Source organism: Pan troglodytes, chromosome 14 (assembly GCF_028858775.2).
Source record: "Pan troglodytes isolate AG18354 chromosome 14, NHGRI_mPanTro3-v2.0_pri, whole genome shotgun sequence".
Lineage (NCBI taxonomy): Eukaryota > Metazoa > Chordata > Mammalia > Primates > Hominidae > Pan > Pan troglodytes.
This window is the reverse complement of record NC_072412.2, coordinates 105,811,125-105,829,479: the sequence shown is the minus strand read 5'-3', so window position 1 is coordinate 105,829,479 and position 18,355 is coordinate 105,811,125. Positions and strand designations below refer to the sequence as shown.

Below are 18,355 nucleotides of genomic sequence, written 5' to 3'. Positions count from 1 at the left end.
AAAAATGCAAAATTAGCTGGACATGGTGGTTCATGTCTGTAATCCCAATTACTCGGGAGGCTGAGGCAGGAGAATTGCTTGAACCCGGGATGCAGAGGTTGCAGTGAGCTGAGATCGCACCACTGCACTCCAGGGTGAGACTCCATCTCAAAAAAAAAAAAAAAAAATTATTTCCCAGGGAAACAAAAAGACATTCCTTAAAAATTATTTGTAAATGCTTATCTGAAAACTATAACCTGCAGGTTCAGTTGTGGCGTCACAAATTCAGAAACAGCCGTTAGTGCAGATAATGAGAATCAATCATTATTTGAGAGTGTAATAGGATGTTACAAATCATCTAATGCATACAAGGAAAAAAACTGAAAAGATGAGATTTCTTTTCTCCTGTCTACCTTTCCATATTTTCCAAATTTACTAGAACAGAGACTGCAAATTCAGATGCAGCCTCCTAAGAAAATAACCAAAATAACCTGTTGAACAAGCAAAACCAAGTGTATTACCCACAGACACATGTTCGAAGCCCACTAAAAGCCACAGTTCAAGATCTTAGATTTGGCATCTGCATGCTTCTCTGAGGCCCACTGAGCGACCCCCTCAGGGGTCTCCCCAACCACAATGGCGAGATGAGTCACACTGGGTAGAGGTCCAATTTCCTTTTCAACAACTGTAGGAATAAAGACCCGCTGAATTTCTTATCACATTTGAAAATGTTTAATATTGGAAGAAACCTCCCATATTACTAATATACTGTCCTCAACATTTTTTATTCTAAGTCCATAAGTCAAAGTTCACCTGAAAGAAGACAGGCATAGGTTTCATAAGCCCATCTTCATGCTGACTCTAGAAGCCAGTGAGTTCAGAAGGTTTCATCAGATCATCATCCAAATAGAATACAATTTACCTGGGAACCTTGAGTATTTTCCTCTGTCTTGACTTGCTTTGTCCATGGAAGTCTGGGCCTAGGAGAGACAGTCTCTCCAAATCTTAAACCAACAAGGCACTGTCAGGTTTGCAGTTAGAGATGGCCAACCATTAGGCTGTGAGCCCAAGACAGGAGGTGCACAAACAACATATTCAATATGCCATTAGGAGACTCCCATGAGTTTGGCTCAGACTAAGTCTGTGGTCTCTCAGAGTCAGACTTCTGTTTCTTTAAATGCATTAAATATGTAATGCAAATTCATGGTCTTCTCTTTATAAATGGCATCATTTCACCAAGGATAGTTACAAAGTGGGGAACAAGGAGAGGGAAATAGGAAGACCTATTAGAAAGGGGAAACAAATATCTTGAGAGTGACTTCAGACCCCAAATGCACAGAAAGCCAGTGGGGTTTAGAAAAACTGTGAATGACGGGGCATGGTGGCACATGCCTGTAATCCCAACACTTTGGGAGGCCGAGGCAGGTGGATCACTTGAAGTAAGGAGTTCAAGACCTGGCCAACATGGTGAAACCCAGTCTCTACTAGAAATATCAAAAAAAAAAAAAAAAAAAAAAAAATTAGTCAGGCATGGTGGCTCAGACATGTGGTCCCAGCTACTTGGGAGGCTGAGGCAGGAGAACTGCTTCAACCCGGGAGGTGGAGGTTGCAGTTAGCCAAGATTGCGCCACTGCACTCCAGCCTGGGTGACAGAAAGAGACTCTTGTCTCAAAAAAAAAAAAACAAAAAAAAAGAAACTGTAAATATTGGACAAGGTCTTTTGAAGGCTATTACCAAAATCTTTCCTGTGAAAACAGGTAACTCTAATTCAGTTGTTCTAGCAGACGAAGGATAAGCCCCTTGGAGACTTCCAGGGTGGGCTCTTACTACCTTCAGTTAGCATTCAGGAGTAAGCCCTCAAGTAGTTGTGACCCCAGCTCCTTCCTCACTTCTTGTGAACAGCCTTAAGCCAGAAAAAGAAAATGTTATAAACAAGCAAAAACTGGCTGGGAAGGCACCACATTGTCAAACAATGTAACTCCATATTACACATTTCAAAAGAGCCTGAAAACAAAGGCAGTATAAGACCCAGAATAAGATGATACCCTTGAAGATAAAACTAGATGCTCCCACTCCAAAAATTAAACACCAGTCTTTTGATAAAGAAACCTGCAGAGATTGTAAGAAGAAATTACAATGGAAAAATAATTGTTCTGTTTTATTCAAGAGAATTGGGAAAAAAATGATAGTAGGCAAATGTTCTAACAGCAAATCAAGTACCCATTTCTCCTTTTACTCTTCAACTCACAAGAATGAATTTTCACTAATTATTAGCGGAGAAACAAGTAAAAATTTTATTGATATGGGTGGCAGTATATTTACCTTAATTCCTGCCATTGTTCCACAAGCTCTCCCTCGGAATCAACAAACTACTCAGTTGACAGATATGGATAATACCCGTCGCATTTCCCATGTCCCAGCACACAACGGTCACCTTTGGACCTTTAACCAAGAAACATTCCCTTCCTATGAGACACTACATTCATTAGTTTCATAAGGAAAAATCTCCCGTGTAAACAGAATTTCCAGATCAAACACTCTCCTGATGGTCTCTTCCTTGAACCCTTGAGGACTCCACCAGTCATCATCAAGCCAGAAATAATTTGGACAGTGACACATCAGTATTCTTGGGAATAAATCAAGTCCAAATTGAAGATATCAAAAAGGCAACATTCCTCATCAAAAAAATATATAATTATACTGGTAGAAATATTCAGGCTGAGTAGTCAAGGTTCATAATGACACATCCAAACCCCTACCCAAATTCACACAAATGTCTAAAACAAAAAGGTAAAGAGGACAAGACCTCATAAGGAAATAATAATAATAATTTCATCATACACTGCTCAGGGGTTTGCAAGGCTGCAATCAGGGAGTGAACCAGGCTGCATTGTCACTGGAGACTCAAATGGGGAGAAATTTGCTGCCAAGCTCTTTCAGGTAGTTGGCAGAATTATGTCCTTGTAGCTGCATGATGAAGGACCCCAGCCTTTTGCTAGCTCTTGGGTAGAGACTGTCCTTACATAGATCCTTAGAATCTGCCCACCATTCACTGCCAAGTAGGCTTCCTTAATATGGCTGCTTACTTTATCAAGCCAGCAAAAAGAATCTTGTTCTCTAGTCTGTTAAGATCGAGTACTATATAATGAAACATAATCACAAGAGTGACACCCAACCACTTTGCCACATAATGTAATTGAATGCAGTGACATCCCATCACTTTTGCCATATAATGCAACCTAATTAAGGGAGTAATATCACATCACCTTTGCCATATTCTATTAGTTAGAGAAGCAATTCACAGGTTCTACCCAAATTGAAGAGGAGTGGATTATACAAGAAGAAGGGAGTACATAAAGGTTTGGATGCCTGACAGTTCCTCAAAAAGCTAAACAAAGAATTACCACATGACCCAGGAATTCCACTCTTGGGTACATACCCCAAATAACTTAAAAAACAGACATATGGCTGGGCGCAGTGGCACGCGCCTGTAATCCCAGCACTTTGGGAGGCCAAGGCGGGTGGATAACCTGAGGTCAGGAGTTCGAGACCAGTCTAACATGGTGAAACCCCGTCTCTGCTAAATACAAAAAAAAAAAAAAACAACCCATTAGCCAGACATGGTGGTGGGTGCCTGTAATCCCAGCTACTTGGGAGACTGAGGCAGGAGAATCACTTGAACTCAGCAGAGGTTGCAGTGAGTCAAGATCACGCCACTGCACTCCAGCCTGGGCAACAAGAGTGAAACACCATCTCAAAACAAACAAAACAAACAAATATATAAGCAAATACTTGCATACAAATATTTGTAGCAATACTAATTGCAATGGTCAAAATGTAACCCAAATGTCTTTCAACTAATGAATGGATTTTTTTTTTTTTTTAAGACAGAGTCTTACTCTGTTGCTCAGGCTGGAGTGCAGTGGTGCCATCTCAGCTCACTGCAACCTCCTCCCCCAGGGTTCTAGTGATTCTCCTGCCTCAGCCTCCCGAGTAGCTGACATTACAGGGCCTGCCACCACGCCCAGCTTATTTTTTTCTATTTTTAGTAGAGTCGAGATTTCACCATGTTGGCCAGGCTGGTCTTGAACTCCTGACCTCAGATGGATTTTTTTAAGTGGTATATTCATACAATTGAATATCACTCAGCCACACACACACAAAAAACCTCCGCCCCCAGGGTTCTAGCGATTCTCCTGCCTCAGCCTCCCAAGTAGCTGACATTACAGGTGCCTGCCACCACGCCCAACTAATTTTTTTGTATTTTTAGTAGAAACAGGGTTTCACCATGTTGGCCAGGCTGGCCTTGAACTCCTGACCTCAGGTGGATTTTTTTAAGAAGTATATTCATACAACTGAATATCACTCAGCCACACACACACACACACACACACACACAAACTGATACATGCTATAACATGGATACTATATTTTGCTTGGTTGAGTCCAATGTTAAGTCTATCTAAAGTCCTTATTTTCATATATTTGCAGTTAACAGAATTTCTATTTAATTTTTTTTTTTTTTTGAGATGGAGTCTCGCTCTGTCACCCAGGCTGGGGTGCAGTGGCATGATCTCGGCTCACTGCAAGCTCCACCTCCTGTGGTCCAGCGATTCTCCTACTCAGCCTCCCGAGTGGCTGGGATTACAGGTGCGCACCACCACGCCCAGCTAATTTTTCTATTTTTAGTAGAGACGGGGTTTCATCATGCTGGCCAGGCTGGTCTCGAACTCCTGACCTCATGATCCACCCACCTCGGCCTCCCAAAGTGCTGGGATTACAGGCGTAAGCCACTGCACCCAGTCTTGTATTTAATTTTTAAAATAGATTCAAATTCTCTTGTGAAATTCTTTTTTTTTTTTAGACAGAGTTCCGCTCTTGTTGCCCAGGCTGGAGTGCAATGGCATGATCTCGGCTCACTGCAACCTCCACCTCCCAGGTTCAAGGGATTCTCAGGCCTCAGCCTCCCGAGTAGCTGGGATTACAGGCACCTGCCACAACACTCAAATATTTTTTGTATTTTCAGTAGAGACGGGGTTTCGCCATGTTGATCAGGCTGATCTTGAACTCCTGACCTCAGGTGATCCGCCCACCTCGGCCTCCCAAAGTGCTGGGATTACAGGCATGAGCCACCATACCCGGATGAAATTATTTATATACTTATCTATTTTCTCCATATTTTCCTTGGATTTCTTTAGCATATAAATCGTAGTTATCTCAGCCAATTCCAATATCTGAAGCATATGTGGATATGTTTCTATTGTCTTTTAATTTTTTCTCTTGGTTTTTGGTTTCTTTTGGTGTCTCTAATAGATGTGACTAAACAATATGTACTAAAGGGCAGACAACGTATATAAAATGAGTATATGTATAAAATTTATCTCCTAGAATATTATTCATTCAACAAATACCTAGTGAGCACTGACTGAGCCCTGACTTAAGCACTGACAATATGCCAGGCACCATGTGCATGTGATACAGTAATAAAGAGAGCAGCATCCCTGCCATCAGAAGCTTACGCTCCGTGTAGGAAGGAGACATTTACCTAATACTGAAATGGCCTGTAAGGCCCTAAAAATCTAAGCTCCCTACTACACCATTATCTTTTTTTACCTTATCTCTAAATTGTCTCTCTCGATGATTCCAATCACATGCTTCCTCGGTGTTTATTCAGTAGCAGGTACACTTCAACCTCAACCAACAATCTTGCGCTTGTTATTCTTTCTGCCTAATATGCTTTGCTCTTCTCCAGGATAGCAACATGACTTGTCCTGCCACTTCCTTAGATGGTCTGCTAAACATGCACTTGGCCCTCTATATCCTTGGGTTCTGTATCCACGGATTAAACCCAAAAAAGGGAAGGGGAAGGGAAAGCGGAAGGAGAGGGGAAGGGGAAGGGGAAGGGGAGGGGAAGGGGAAGGGAAAGGGAGGAAAATAAAAATACTGCATATTTTAAAACACAGTGGGACAACTATTTACATAGCATTTACATTGTTTTAGGGTATTATAAGTAATCTAGAGATGATTTAAAGTATACGGCAGGGCTGCGCACAGTGGCTCACACCTGCAATCCCAGCACTTGGGAGGCCAAGGCAGGTGAATCACTTGAGGTCAGGAGTTCAAGACCAGCCTGGCCAACATGGTGAAACTTCATCTCTACTAAAAATACAAAAAACAGCTGGGCATGGTGGTGCATGCCTGTAATCCCAGCTACTTGAGAGGCTGAGGTGGGAGAATTGCTTGAACTCAGGGTGGACGGAGGTTACAGTGAGCCGAGATCATGACACTGCACTCTAGCCTGGGCGATAAAGTGAGACTCCACCTCAAAAAAATAAATATATAAAAATAAAAAAATAAAATAAAGTATACAAAAGGATGAGCGTAGGATATATGCAAACACTACCCCATTTCATATAAGGCACTTGAGCATCAACAAATTTTGGTATCTGAGGGGGTAGGTCTTGGAACCAATCCCTTGTAGATATGAAGACATGCCTGTATATAAAATTGTGAATATAGCCCCACCTTCCAGCAGTCTTTTTCTCTTATGTTTCAACACAGAACATATGTTTTATTATTTGTTTATCATCTGTTTCCTTCTATAGTGTAAGCTCCTTGAGGGCATAAAAATATGTTCAGTCTCTTTTGTTCACTACTATATCAACAGCACTTCAAACAGTGTCAGACAAATTGCGTGCACTTGGTAAATATCTACTGAATAGATGAATGAATAAATGATTTAAAATGTGATGAGTTAAGTGTAGGGTCCTAAGGAAAAATACAGCAGAGAGCCTAATCTAATGAAGACAGTTAAGGAATGCCTATGTGAGGAATTTACATTTAAGCCAAGACCTAAACAATGACTAAGAGACAATCAGGAATGAAGACAGAAGCAGATATGACTAAGTACATAAGTTTCAAGAATCTGAACGATGTCAAGTATGGCGGATACATACAATGCAAAGGATAGACTGGCACAGTATCAGTTTGGAGAGCTAAGCAAAATCCAACCATTTAAAACATTTATATGAGTAGTCATTCAAAAGTTATTAAAGATAGGCATACGATCAAATCTGGATTTTTGGTCACTCAAACTGAAGTATCATTAATTAATGGATGGGAATTCCTATATGCCAACAGTGAAGACGATATCAAGAAAATAATCCCATTTACAATAGCTATGAATAAAATAAAATAAAATACCTAGGAATAAACTTAACCAAAGAAGTGAAAGGTCTCTACAATGAAAACTATAGGCCAGGTTCAGTGGCTCATGCCTGTAATCCCAGCACTTTGGGAGGCAGAGGTGGGTGGATCACAAGGTCAGGAGATCGAGACCATCATGGCCAACATGGTAAAACCCCGTCTCTACTAAAAACAAAGCAAAAATTAGTTGGGCGTGGTGGTGCATGCCTGTAGTCCCAGATACCAGGGAGCCGGAGGCAGGAGAATCGCTTGAACCCGGGAGGCAGAGGTTGCAGTGAGCCGAGATTGCACCACTGCACTCCAGCCTGGCAACAGAGCGAGGCTCCATCTAAAAAAAAAAACACACACACACACACAAAAACGACTATAAAACGTTGATGCGAGAAATTGAAAAGGACACAAAAGATGCAAAGAGATTCTACATTCATGGGTTGGAAGAATCAATATTGTTAAAATGTCCATACTACCTAAAGCAATCTACCGATTCAATATAATCCTTATCAAAATACCAATGACAATCTTCACAGAAATAGAAAAAAAAAATCCTAAAATTTATATAGAACCACAAAAGACCCAGAATAGGCAAAGCTATCCTGAGGAAAATGAACAAAACTGGAGGAATCACACTACTTGACTTAAAATTATACTACAGAGCTATAGCAATCAAAACAGCATAGTACTGGCATAGACCAATAGAACAGAATAGAGAACCCAGAAATAAATCCATATATCTATAGTGAATTCACTTGACAAAGGTGCCAAGAATATACCTTAGGGAAAGGACGGTCTCTTCAATAAATGGTGCTCGGAGAACTGGATAACCAGATGCAGAAGAACAAAACTAGACCCTTATCTCTTGCCATATACAAAAATCAAATCAAAATGGATTGAAAATTTAAACCTAAAACCTCAAATTATGAAACTACCAAAAGAAAACATTGCAAAAACTCTGTAAGATGCTGGTCTGGGCAAAGATTTCTTGAGTAATTCCCCACAAGCCCAGGCAAGCAAAGCAAAAATAAATAAATGGGGTCACATCAAGTTAAAAAGCTTCTACACAGCCAAGGAAATCAACAGTCAAGAGACAACTCATGGAATGGGAGCAAAATATTTGCAAACTATCCATCTGACAAGAGATTAATAACCAGAATATATAAGGAGCTCAAACAACTCAACAAGAAAAAAAATCTAATAATCCAATTTTTTAAATGGGCAAAAGATCTGAATAGACATTTCTCAAAAGAAGACATACAAATGTTAAACAGGCATATAAAAAGGTGCTCAACATCACTGATCATCAGAGAAATGCAATACAATGAGAGATCATCTCACCCCAGTTTAATTGGCTTTTATCCAAAAGACAGGCAATAACAAATGATGGCGAGGATATAGAGAAAAGGGAACTCTTGTATAGTGTTGGGGGGAATGCAAATTAGTAAAGCCACTGTGGAGAACAGTATAGAGGTTCCTCAAAACACTAAAAATAGAGCTGCCATATGATCCAGCAATCCCACTGCTAGGTATATACCCAAAAGAAAGGAAAGCAGTCTATCAAAGAGATATCTACACTACCATGTTTACTGCAACACTATCCACAATAGCCAACATTTGGAAGCAACCTAAATGTCCATCAACAGACGAATGGATTTTTAAAATGTGGTACATATATACAATGGAGTACTATTCAGCCACCAAAAAGAATGAGGTCCTGTCACTTGCAACAACATAGATGGAACTGGAGGACATTATGTTAAATGAACTAAGTCAGACATAGAAAGACAAACTTGACATGTTCTCACTCATCTGTGGGAGCTAAAAATTAACATAGTTGAACTCACAGTGATAGAGAGTAGAATGATGATTGCCAGAGGCTGGGAAGGGTAGTGGGGAGGAGTGGGGGTGGGTGATGTGGGGATGGTTAATGGGTACAAAAATGGGTCCAGTTAGATAGAATGGGTAAGATCTAGTATTCGACAGCACAACAAAGTGATTACAGTCAACAATAATTTATTGTACGTTTTTAAATAACTAAAAGTATATTAGACTGTTTGTAACACAAAGACATTATAAATACTTGAGGTGAAGAATTTTTTAAAAATTAATTGGATGGAAGCAAGAATGATTACAAGGAGACTAATTAGAAGCCAGATGAAGTAATCCAGACTAGATGATAGTAGCTGGAATCTGGGGTTGGTTAGTATGGGCAAAGAAAGAAGTAAATGGATTAGAAAGCTATCTGAGTGAATTCTCCACAGTCGCATTTGTTAAGAATTACTCTATGTTTCTAGCCACCACCTTCCTAGGTGGAAAAGAATGAAGGATAAGAATTTTAGAGCAGGGATAGGCAAACTTTTTCTTAATGGATCAGGAAGTAAATATTTTAGGCTTTGTGGGTCACATAGTCTACTATGTGTCCCATGTAGTTGAGTCTACTCCACATATTGAGTCTACTACTCAGCTCTACCACTGTAGTGGAAAAGTAACCACAGACAATATGTAAAGGGATGAACATGGTTGCCCTCCAATAAACCTTTATTTATAAAAATAGGTGTGCATGGGCTATAGTACCAATCTCTAGTTTCAGGAGAAAGATGAGTTCTGCTTTTAACTTGTTAGTTTCAAGGTGCCTCAGAGGCATCAAGTAGTGAGAGCTATATAAGAAGCAACTGGATATGTAATCCTGAAGTTCAGAACAGATATATACATTTGAGATTGGTCAGAAAAGTGGCAATAGGCCAAGTGCAGTGGCCCATGCCTGTAATCCCAGCACTTTGGGAGGCCGAGGGGAAGGACTGCTTGAGCCCAGGAGTTTGAGACCAGTCTAGGCAAAATAGTGAGACCCCTGTCTCTACAAAACATAAAAAAGTAGGCAGCTGTGGTGGCACACACCTATAGTCTCACCTATTCAAGAAGCTGACGTGGGAGGAGCACTTGAGCCCACGAGGTTGACGTTGCAGTGAGCCATGATTGTGCCACTGCACTCTAGCCTGGGTGACAGAACAAGACCTTGTCTCAAAAAATAATAATAATAGTAAAAGAAAAAAGAAAAGGTGGCAATTGACGCCATGAAAAAAAGTAAGATTGCCCAGGGCAAGTTAGCACAATAAAAAGAGGAAATGTCCTACTCAGGACCCAGAATAAAACCCCCATTTAAGGAACAAAGATAGGAAGAACAATCGGGAAGGAATCTAAGAAGGGCATTCAAACAAGCCAAAAAACACAAAAACTAGAACTGAGTAATGTGCCAAAAGTGAGTATCTCATGAGAGAAGTATGGACTGACCAAGAGACTCAAATGTTGCTCAAAGATTGATATAAGATCAGAATTCAAAATTACATATTGATTTAACAAAGGGAAGAGGTTGCTGGTAGCTTTGCAAGAGAAATTCAGTAGGAATGAGGAAAGAAGCTAGACGGCAAGAAAAGATTAAGTGAAAGATACAGAAATGAAAGTGAGGAAGGACAATTCTAAGAGCTTTGGCACTGAAAGGGGAAGAGAGAAAGAAGGTGGCAACTAGCTGTAGAGTGATAGGGGTGATGGTGCTTTACGAATGGAAGAAATGTTTGTTTCTTTCCCACTAAACTGTGAGAACTATGATACGCAGATCATGTGTATCTCATCACCACATCCTTCCCACATAACTGAGTGACCAATACATTTGTTCACTGAGCATTTTTAATAGCAATGATAACAAAAGGAGCTAAAAGATGAGGAGAATTTTAAGACACAGAAGAGAGAAAAGATAATCAGTAAAACCATAGCCTGTGAAGGCTATAAAGAATACATTTGGAGCGTAGGAGGAGGAACTGGCTTTCCAGAGGATGTGGAACACCTCTTCCTTGTAACAAGTGGGAAGAAACAACATGGATACACATAGATAAAAGTAAATGCAGGTAAATATGGGCAAGAAGCTGAGGATATTTATTAACCAGGGGGCAAGTTTTCTAATCGTCCTCTAATGCATGAAATGATCTTGCACAATGAAGAACAGCCCAACACAGAATGAAAAGTAACAATACGAAATGCTGAAATGAAGAGTTCCTGCAGGCTAAGTCAAATCGCAAGGTTAAAACTCTACATGAGGACTCTCTTCTAACTAGAAAAAAACAGAATAATTTTTCATGGGAAAAGGAGAAATTGCATACTTCAATTTCTGCATTTCTCCCTCAGAAGCCTTCAGCTGCAGAAGGCCCTTGCTAAATGTTTGCAATATACAATTACCTATAGCTATACCACTTTCACCAGAAACATGATCCTAACTTACATATTATGCACATGGAGAGAAGCTCAAGATAAAGATATACAGAGAAACTCATAATGTTTAACACATGAAACACATACCACTATTAAATGCAGTCCAGAGATCTGACAGCACATTTTTTAATCACCAAATTTTTTCCTATGAAAGTCTGAGTCACTGCTGATTCATTAAATACAATGCTCAAACAGTTTCTCACTCTTTTTAACTTATGCTATTTAAAACAATCCAAGTTGGCCAGGCACAATGGTTCACATCTGTAATCCCAACACTTGGGAAGGCCAAGGCGGGAGAATCACTTCAGCCCAGGAGTTTGAGACCAGCCTGGGCAACACGGTGAGACCCTCATCTCTACAAAATAAAAATAATTAGTCAGGTGTGGTGGTGTGTGTCTGCAGTCCTAGCTACTTGGGAGGCTAAAGAAGGAGGGATTCTTGAGTCATGGCGAGAGGATCATTTGAGCCTAAGAGTTCAAGGTTACAGTGAGCTATGACTGCACCACTGCACTCCAGCCTGGGCAACAGAGTGAGACCTCCATCTCTAAAAATAATAAAATAATCCAGTTAAAAACACTGATTTCTGGCCGGATGCAGTGGCTCACGCCTGTAATCCCAGCACCTTGGGAGGATGAAGCAGGCAGATCACCTGGGGTCAGGAGTTCGAGACCAGCCTGGCCAACATGGTGAAACCCTGTCTCTACTAAAAATACAAAAATTAGCTGGGCATGGTGGCAGGCACCTGCAATCCCAGCTACTCAGGAGACTGAGGCAGGAGAATCGCTTGAACCCAGGAGGCAGAGGTTGCAGTGAACCGAGATTGCATCATTGCACTCCAGCCTGGGCGACAAGAGCAAGACTCCATCTCAAATAAATAAATAAATAAATGTAAAAACACTGACTTTTAAAACATATATACATGTACGTATGTGCGTGCATACGTGTGTGTGTGTGTGTGTGTATCCCAAAAAAGCAATAGCTGCATTTTATCTTATACTTTTGACAAAATGTTTAACTTGAAGACATATACAATAAAAGTTAAAGTAGCTTCTCACCTTGACTACTCCATCAAAGCCAGGGATTGTATTAACCTCTGCTTTCTTAGCTAATAATTTGCTTTCAATCTTGTCGCCCATGGCTTGAATAGCATGTGTGTCAGGTCCAATGAAAACGACATCTTCTGCTGCCTGTGGAGAAAAACAAGTCAAAATTTATAACAAGAACATTACGGAGCATGATGTGGAGTCACAATTTTATAAAAGAAAAGCCCATAAGTGTATTTTCTAATTATTTTTATTGCAGAAACAACAGTTTTTGAGCCAACACATTAAAATACTATATTGCATATAGTACATGTGTGGATAGATGCATGCAACAAAGTCAAATGAAAACAACCAAAAGCACTGAAGAACTCCTTCTGGGTAAACAGTGTGCCTCGGAAAAGTCACTCTATGACACTGTATTTGTATATAACGTCCTACACCACCTCATCTAGCCAGTAAGGTCACCCGTAAACACCTTATAAATCTCTGTGTTCTCAATAGCCTGCAGCATAATGCCTAGTATAACACAAATATCCATATTTCCTGAATACCAATTCTGTGCCAGGCTCTGAGCTAAACACAGGAGATAACATGGATGAAGACAACAGGATATCAACAATTTCCAGGAAACGTGAACAGATCACTGACACCTCAGAGAAATAGATAAAAGAAAGTACATGTTTGCATCCTGTGACTATAAAAGATGAGTCAAAAATCCAGTGGGAATTTAACTGGGTAGAGTTCAGTTTCAATCAAAACCACTCTGCACAAACCACACTGAATACCTTGACAATGGATCTACCTCTCTTGTTTATGCCACTCTAATTTAAAAAAAAAAGCTAATGACTTAAATAGATCTAGAGACAGAACAAAATATGATGCCATTAGCTCCACCACAGGGCACGGTCTAGAAAAGTAATGGGGGTATTTGCTGAGATAAAGGATGAAGTCATTACATAAAGAACTGAAGGTAAATATAAAATGGGAAAAACCAGACCTATGTGCAGGCCTTCCTCGAGGAAGGCGCCTAACTGCTGATTGTCCTACGACCTTGTCAGAGTTGGTATAAACAATAAACTGCATATTTGTATATCACTTTTACATCACCTGTTCATTCCATGTTAGCGTTGCTGCCTGCAAAGAATCTTGACTTGGGAAAAAAGGTTCATTCTCCTGGTGACCAGGGCAGCTGAGTAACCTGTTGCTTGGACTGCTCTCCTGGCCATCATGACCAGGAGGATTAAACCCACCCCGAGCAGGAAGTAGAAGTAGAACAAGGAATAAACACAAAGAATATACAAGGAGATAAATATTTAAGAGGCGAGATGATGACTCCAACTTTGCACACGCTGAGCTGACAGGCCTCTGCAATAGTCAAGTATTCATGTTCAGGAGGCAGATATAGAGGTATAGAGGTTATTAGACAAGTCCAGGCTGAAATACAGATTTTTTCTTTTTTGAGACAGAGTCTCACTCTGTCACCAGGCTGGAGTGCAATGGCACAATCTTGGCTCACTGCAACCTCCGTCTCCCGGGTTCAAGCGATTCTCCTGCCTCAGCCTCCCGAGTAGCTGGGACTACAGGAGCGCGCCACCACGTCCAGCTAATTTTTGTATTTTTAGTAGAGATGGGGTTTCACCATATTGGCCAGGATGATCTCGACCTCTTAATCTCATGATCCACCGGCCTCCGCCTCCCAAAGTGCTAGGATTACAGGCATGAGCCATCGCGCCTGGCCAAAATACAGATTTTTAAAGGCATCAAATACAGGACGGAATTAAAAGCTGTGAATGGCAGTCCGGGTGCGGTGGCTCATACCTGTACTCCCAGCACTTTGGGAGGCCGAGGAGGGCAGATCTTGAGGTCAGGAGATCGAGACCATCCTGACCAACACAGTGAAAGCCCGTCTCTACTAAAACTACCAAAAACTAGCTGGGCGTGGTGGCATGCGCCTGTAATCCCAGCTACTTGGGAGGCTGAGGTGGGAGAAATGCTTGAACCCAGCAGTCAGAGGTTGCAGTGAGCCGAGATGGAGCCACTACACTCCAGCCTGGCGACACAGCGAGACTCCATCTCAAAAAAATAAATACAAAAATAAAAGTTGTGAATGAAATCATTCAGAGAAAATGAGTAGAAAAGCCAATGTCTTTAAATTCAAGAGGTATGCTTCTCTCCTACCCAAAAGCAAAACAAAAGAAAAGGGAAATTTTAGACCCTGAGTCTAAAGCACCCATTTCTTTGACAATGTGGATAATATCTGACTTTTAAGTTTGATTAAAGAATTAAATAAAATAACGTACAGGAGGAAAACTATTATTTTCCTTCTACCCTTCTAAGTTTATGGCTAGGGCACCTATTACAAAAGATAGATTAACCAAAAAAACAAGCATACACATTTACTTAATGTAAGTTGTACGTGACACCGGAACCTGCATAAGGAAATGAAAATCCAAAGAAACAGTTAAACTTGAGTGTTTTTATACAGGGTTGATGAGGACTGGTGAGTTATGGAGAAATGATAGCACGGAGAGCAAGAGGTAAGTGTCATAAACTGGGGGAAACTACTCAGATTACTCTGCGTCCTTTTCTCTATGGGGATGAGGATGCTCCTCTCTTCCAGATACAGGAAGGGCATCTCTCACATGAAGGTCTTAGGATCTGGTTCAGAGAAGGTCAGAAAGTCCCTCCTAGGTCTTAGGACCTGCTTCAGGGAAGAGAGGAAGGGGAAGGTCAGAGACCTTCGTGCTTCTGCTGTTTTCTCCAAATCCTTCAGCTTATATGCCAAGGTGCCAAATTTGGGAGTAGCATGTCCTAAACCCCATCAATAATAATATAAAGCACCAAGTTGAGTGCCACAACTGTTAGTTTTTGTCCACTCTCCAGAAGTCTTGATAAAAAGAAGACATTAGAATGGCCGGGCACAGTGGCTCACACCTGTAATCCCAGCACTTTGGGAGGCCAAGGCGGGCGGATCACCTGAGGTCAGGAGTTTGAGACCAGCCTGACCAACATAGTGGCCTCTACTAAAAATACAAAAATCAGCTAGGCATGGTGGTGCGCGCCTGTAATCCCAACTACTCTGGAGGTTGAGGCAGGAGAATTGCTTGAACCTGGGAGGTAGAGTTTGCAGTGAGCCAAGACTGCACCACTGCACTCCAGCCTGGGAAACAGAGTGAGACTCTGTCTCCAGAAAAAAAAGAGGACACTAGAATAATAAGATAGCTAGGTCCACAGGACTCTAAAATAATATTATAGGAACCCAAATGCCTAGAATTTGCTGGTGTTACAAGTGGCAGGATGCTAGATAAGAAACCCCTTCAGCCCTAAGAGGTGCTTATAAAGTATCTCTCTATCAAATGTTTCTGTATTTGGTTTTAGTAGAACCTTATTTTCATGGAAAAAAAAAAATCTTATGCAAATCCCTAAAAATGTAAAGCACATACGTAGGAAGTAGCGCTGCTCTGTATGAGGAGATAATAGAGGTAAGCCTACACCTCTATCAACTCTACGTCTCCAGGTGGATACATGAATCATTTCGGACCAGGACAATAATCATATTCATTTCTCTTTATCCAAAACCTGAAACCCACTAAACACTAAGTAAAGACAAGAGGAAACAATCATGCTTCAACCATCAATTGTCTTTCCATATTCTCATTTTACTTGCAAAGATGGAAAATTTTATTATAAATGCTGCTTTAAAAACGACTATGCCAGGCAGATGTAATCAAGCAATCAGAGTACCCACACAAAGAATTGAAGAAATAACATAAATGAGAACATCCAAAATACATTATGATTATACAGTAAAACTTCTGATTAACAGGAGCCCAACGACCTGGAACACTGATTAACCAGATTTTTCTTGTGCATTCTAATTTGAGGAAAATTACTCACCCAAAAATGTAAAATTGTCAAAAAAAAAAAAAAAAAAAGCTTACATCAAGTATTTAGTGACTATTTTTTGTCCCACCCAATACAAAAGAAAAATAGCCAGTAGTATGCTGGATAACTACAAATGTTTCAATGACTTAACTTCCTTTTTATCAATGTGTTTTGGAAGTGCTCCCTAGATTGGCCTTTAAAAGTAATTAAAGCAAAATGAGAAAGCAACATTAGAGGCTCTTGGCTCCCATAAATCTGTAACCAAAAAGGATGAGGTCAGGATAAGAGAGTATGGTAACTGCAGTGTGATGGAGCATGTTTCAAATGTTTTCAGTTCTTGATCAGGCAGCGGTGTGACTTAGAATAAAAGGCCAGATTTTATCCACTAGTAACCTTCGACACTCTTCTGTTAACCCGGTATTTTTTGTTATCCATCTAATTATCAGTTTCCCTTAATCACTGTAAGTTTTTTGTTATGCAATAGCAACTAAATTTGTTTCCAAAAATATGCTTTTTAAGGTCCTTTTAAATTTACCTTGCATGATACATATAATATCTGAATACAAGTAAATGTCTTATGATCACAAAAAGAGGGCATTTTTCATCATTAAAGTGATTCATTTAAAAAAAAAAAATTATGAGCCAAGTGTGCCTGTAGTCCCAGGTACTTGGAAGGCTGAGCCAGGAGTATCTCTTGAGCCCAGATACTGTTCAAAGCTGTTGTGCGCTATGATGGCACCTATGACTAGCCACTACACTTCAGCATGGGCAACACAGCAAGACAAAAGAAGAGAAAGAAATTATGAAAAGCTGAAATCACTGCTCCAAAATTCTACTCATTTCCTAAATTCTGTGACTCTATGGTTCTGGACAAATTTTAATAGAAGAATGGGGGAAAGGGTTGGGTTTGAGCAGTATGTTAAGGAAGTAAGATTTAATTTACCATAGGCTTTATGGCAGGAATGAAGGACAGAAAGAATCATTGTAAAAATTAAAATGTATGATACATATTTCATTCTTAGAAATACCACAAGTTAGTAAATTGCTATATTATGAATTCAGATTTTAAAGCGTATAGATTTTAGGCTTACCAAGAGTTGCTACTTGGATAACTACAAAACCAGGGTCAGAAGAAAAAGACAGCCATGGGGCTGGGTGCAGTGGGTCACGCCTGTAATCTCAGCACTTTGGGAGGCCGAGGCAGGTGAGCTGCACGAGCTCAGGAGTTTGAAACCAGGCTGAGCAACATGGCAAAAACTTTTCTCTACAAAAAATATAAAAATTAGCCAGGCATGGTGGTGTATACCTGTGGTCCCATGTGGTCCCAGCTACTCAGGAAGCTGAGGTAGGAGGATTGCTTGAGCCCAGCGGGTAGCGGCTGCAGTGAGCCGAGACTGCACCGCTGCACTCCAGCCTGGATGACAGAGCAAGACCCTGTCTCGAAAAAAAAAAAAAAGCCACGGAAAAACAGCTGAACTGTCCAAAAGATCCAGACTGTGGTTTTTAATACTATTCCATGCTAAAAGAAAAAAGTGTTTCTGGTAGAAAAGGCCAGTTCCAGGATTGGTTCAGGAAGTTAGCACATGAGATAAACTGAGTCAGAAAGAAAGCTTTCAAAAACTAATGTAGCAGATAGAAAGGAGCACCCACTGAATATAGTGATGTCAATAGGAACATCAAAAAGAATACTGGGGAGATTACAGGGTTAATTCATTCTTTTCAAGACCTCAGAATAAACCACTTCGTGCTATCTCTACTCGTGTTTGAACTTCTTGGACATGAGTCACTGATTTTAAAATACATGGCTCTTTAAGAAGAAATGTAGAGAAAAACCAATTTTACACATTAAACTAAGCAAAATAAAATATCAAGGTAAAATCCAACATAATTTTTTTTGTTTTTTGTCTTGATACGAAGTCTCACTCCGGAGTGCAGCGGTGCAATCCTGGCTCATTGCAATCTCCGCCTCTTGGGTTCAAGCAATTCTC

General features: G+C 40.4%; 1 protein-coding gene across 3 annotated transcripts in view; it reads right to left on the bottom strand.

Moving 5' to 3' along the window:
• Window positions 1-18,355, bottom strand: part of PCCA (propionyl-CoA carboxylase subunit alpha) — a 446,563-nt gene that overhangs the window by 313,262 nt on the left and 114,946 nt on the right. For all 3 annotated transcript variants that reach the window (XM_001149000.7, XM_063792625.1, XM_063792626.1), the window contains exon 7: window positions 12,495-12,626. In XM_001149000.7, coding sequence (XP_001149000.5) covers window positions 12,495-12,626 — 132 coding nt within the window. The remainder of the gene's footprint in view (window positions 1-12,494; window positions 12,627-18,355) is intronic.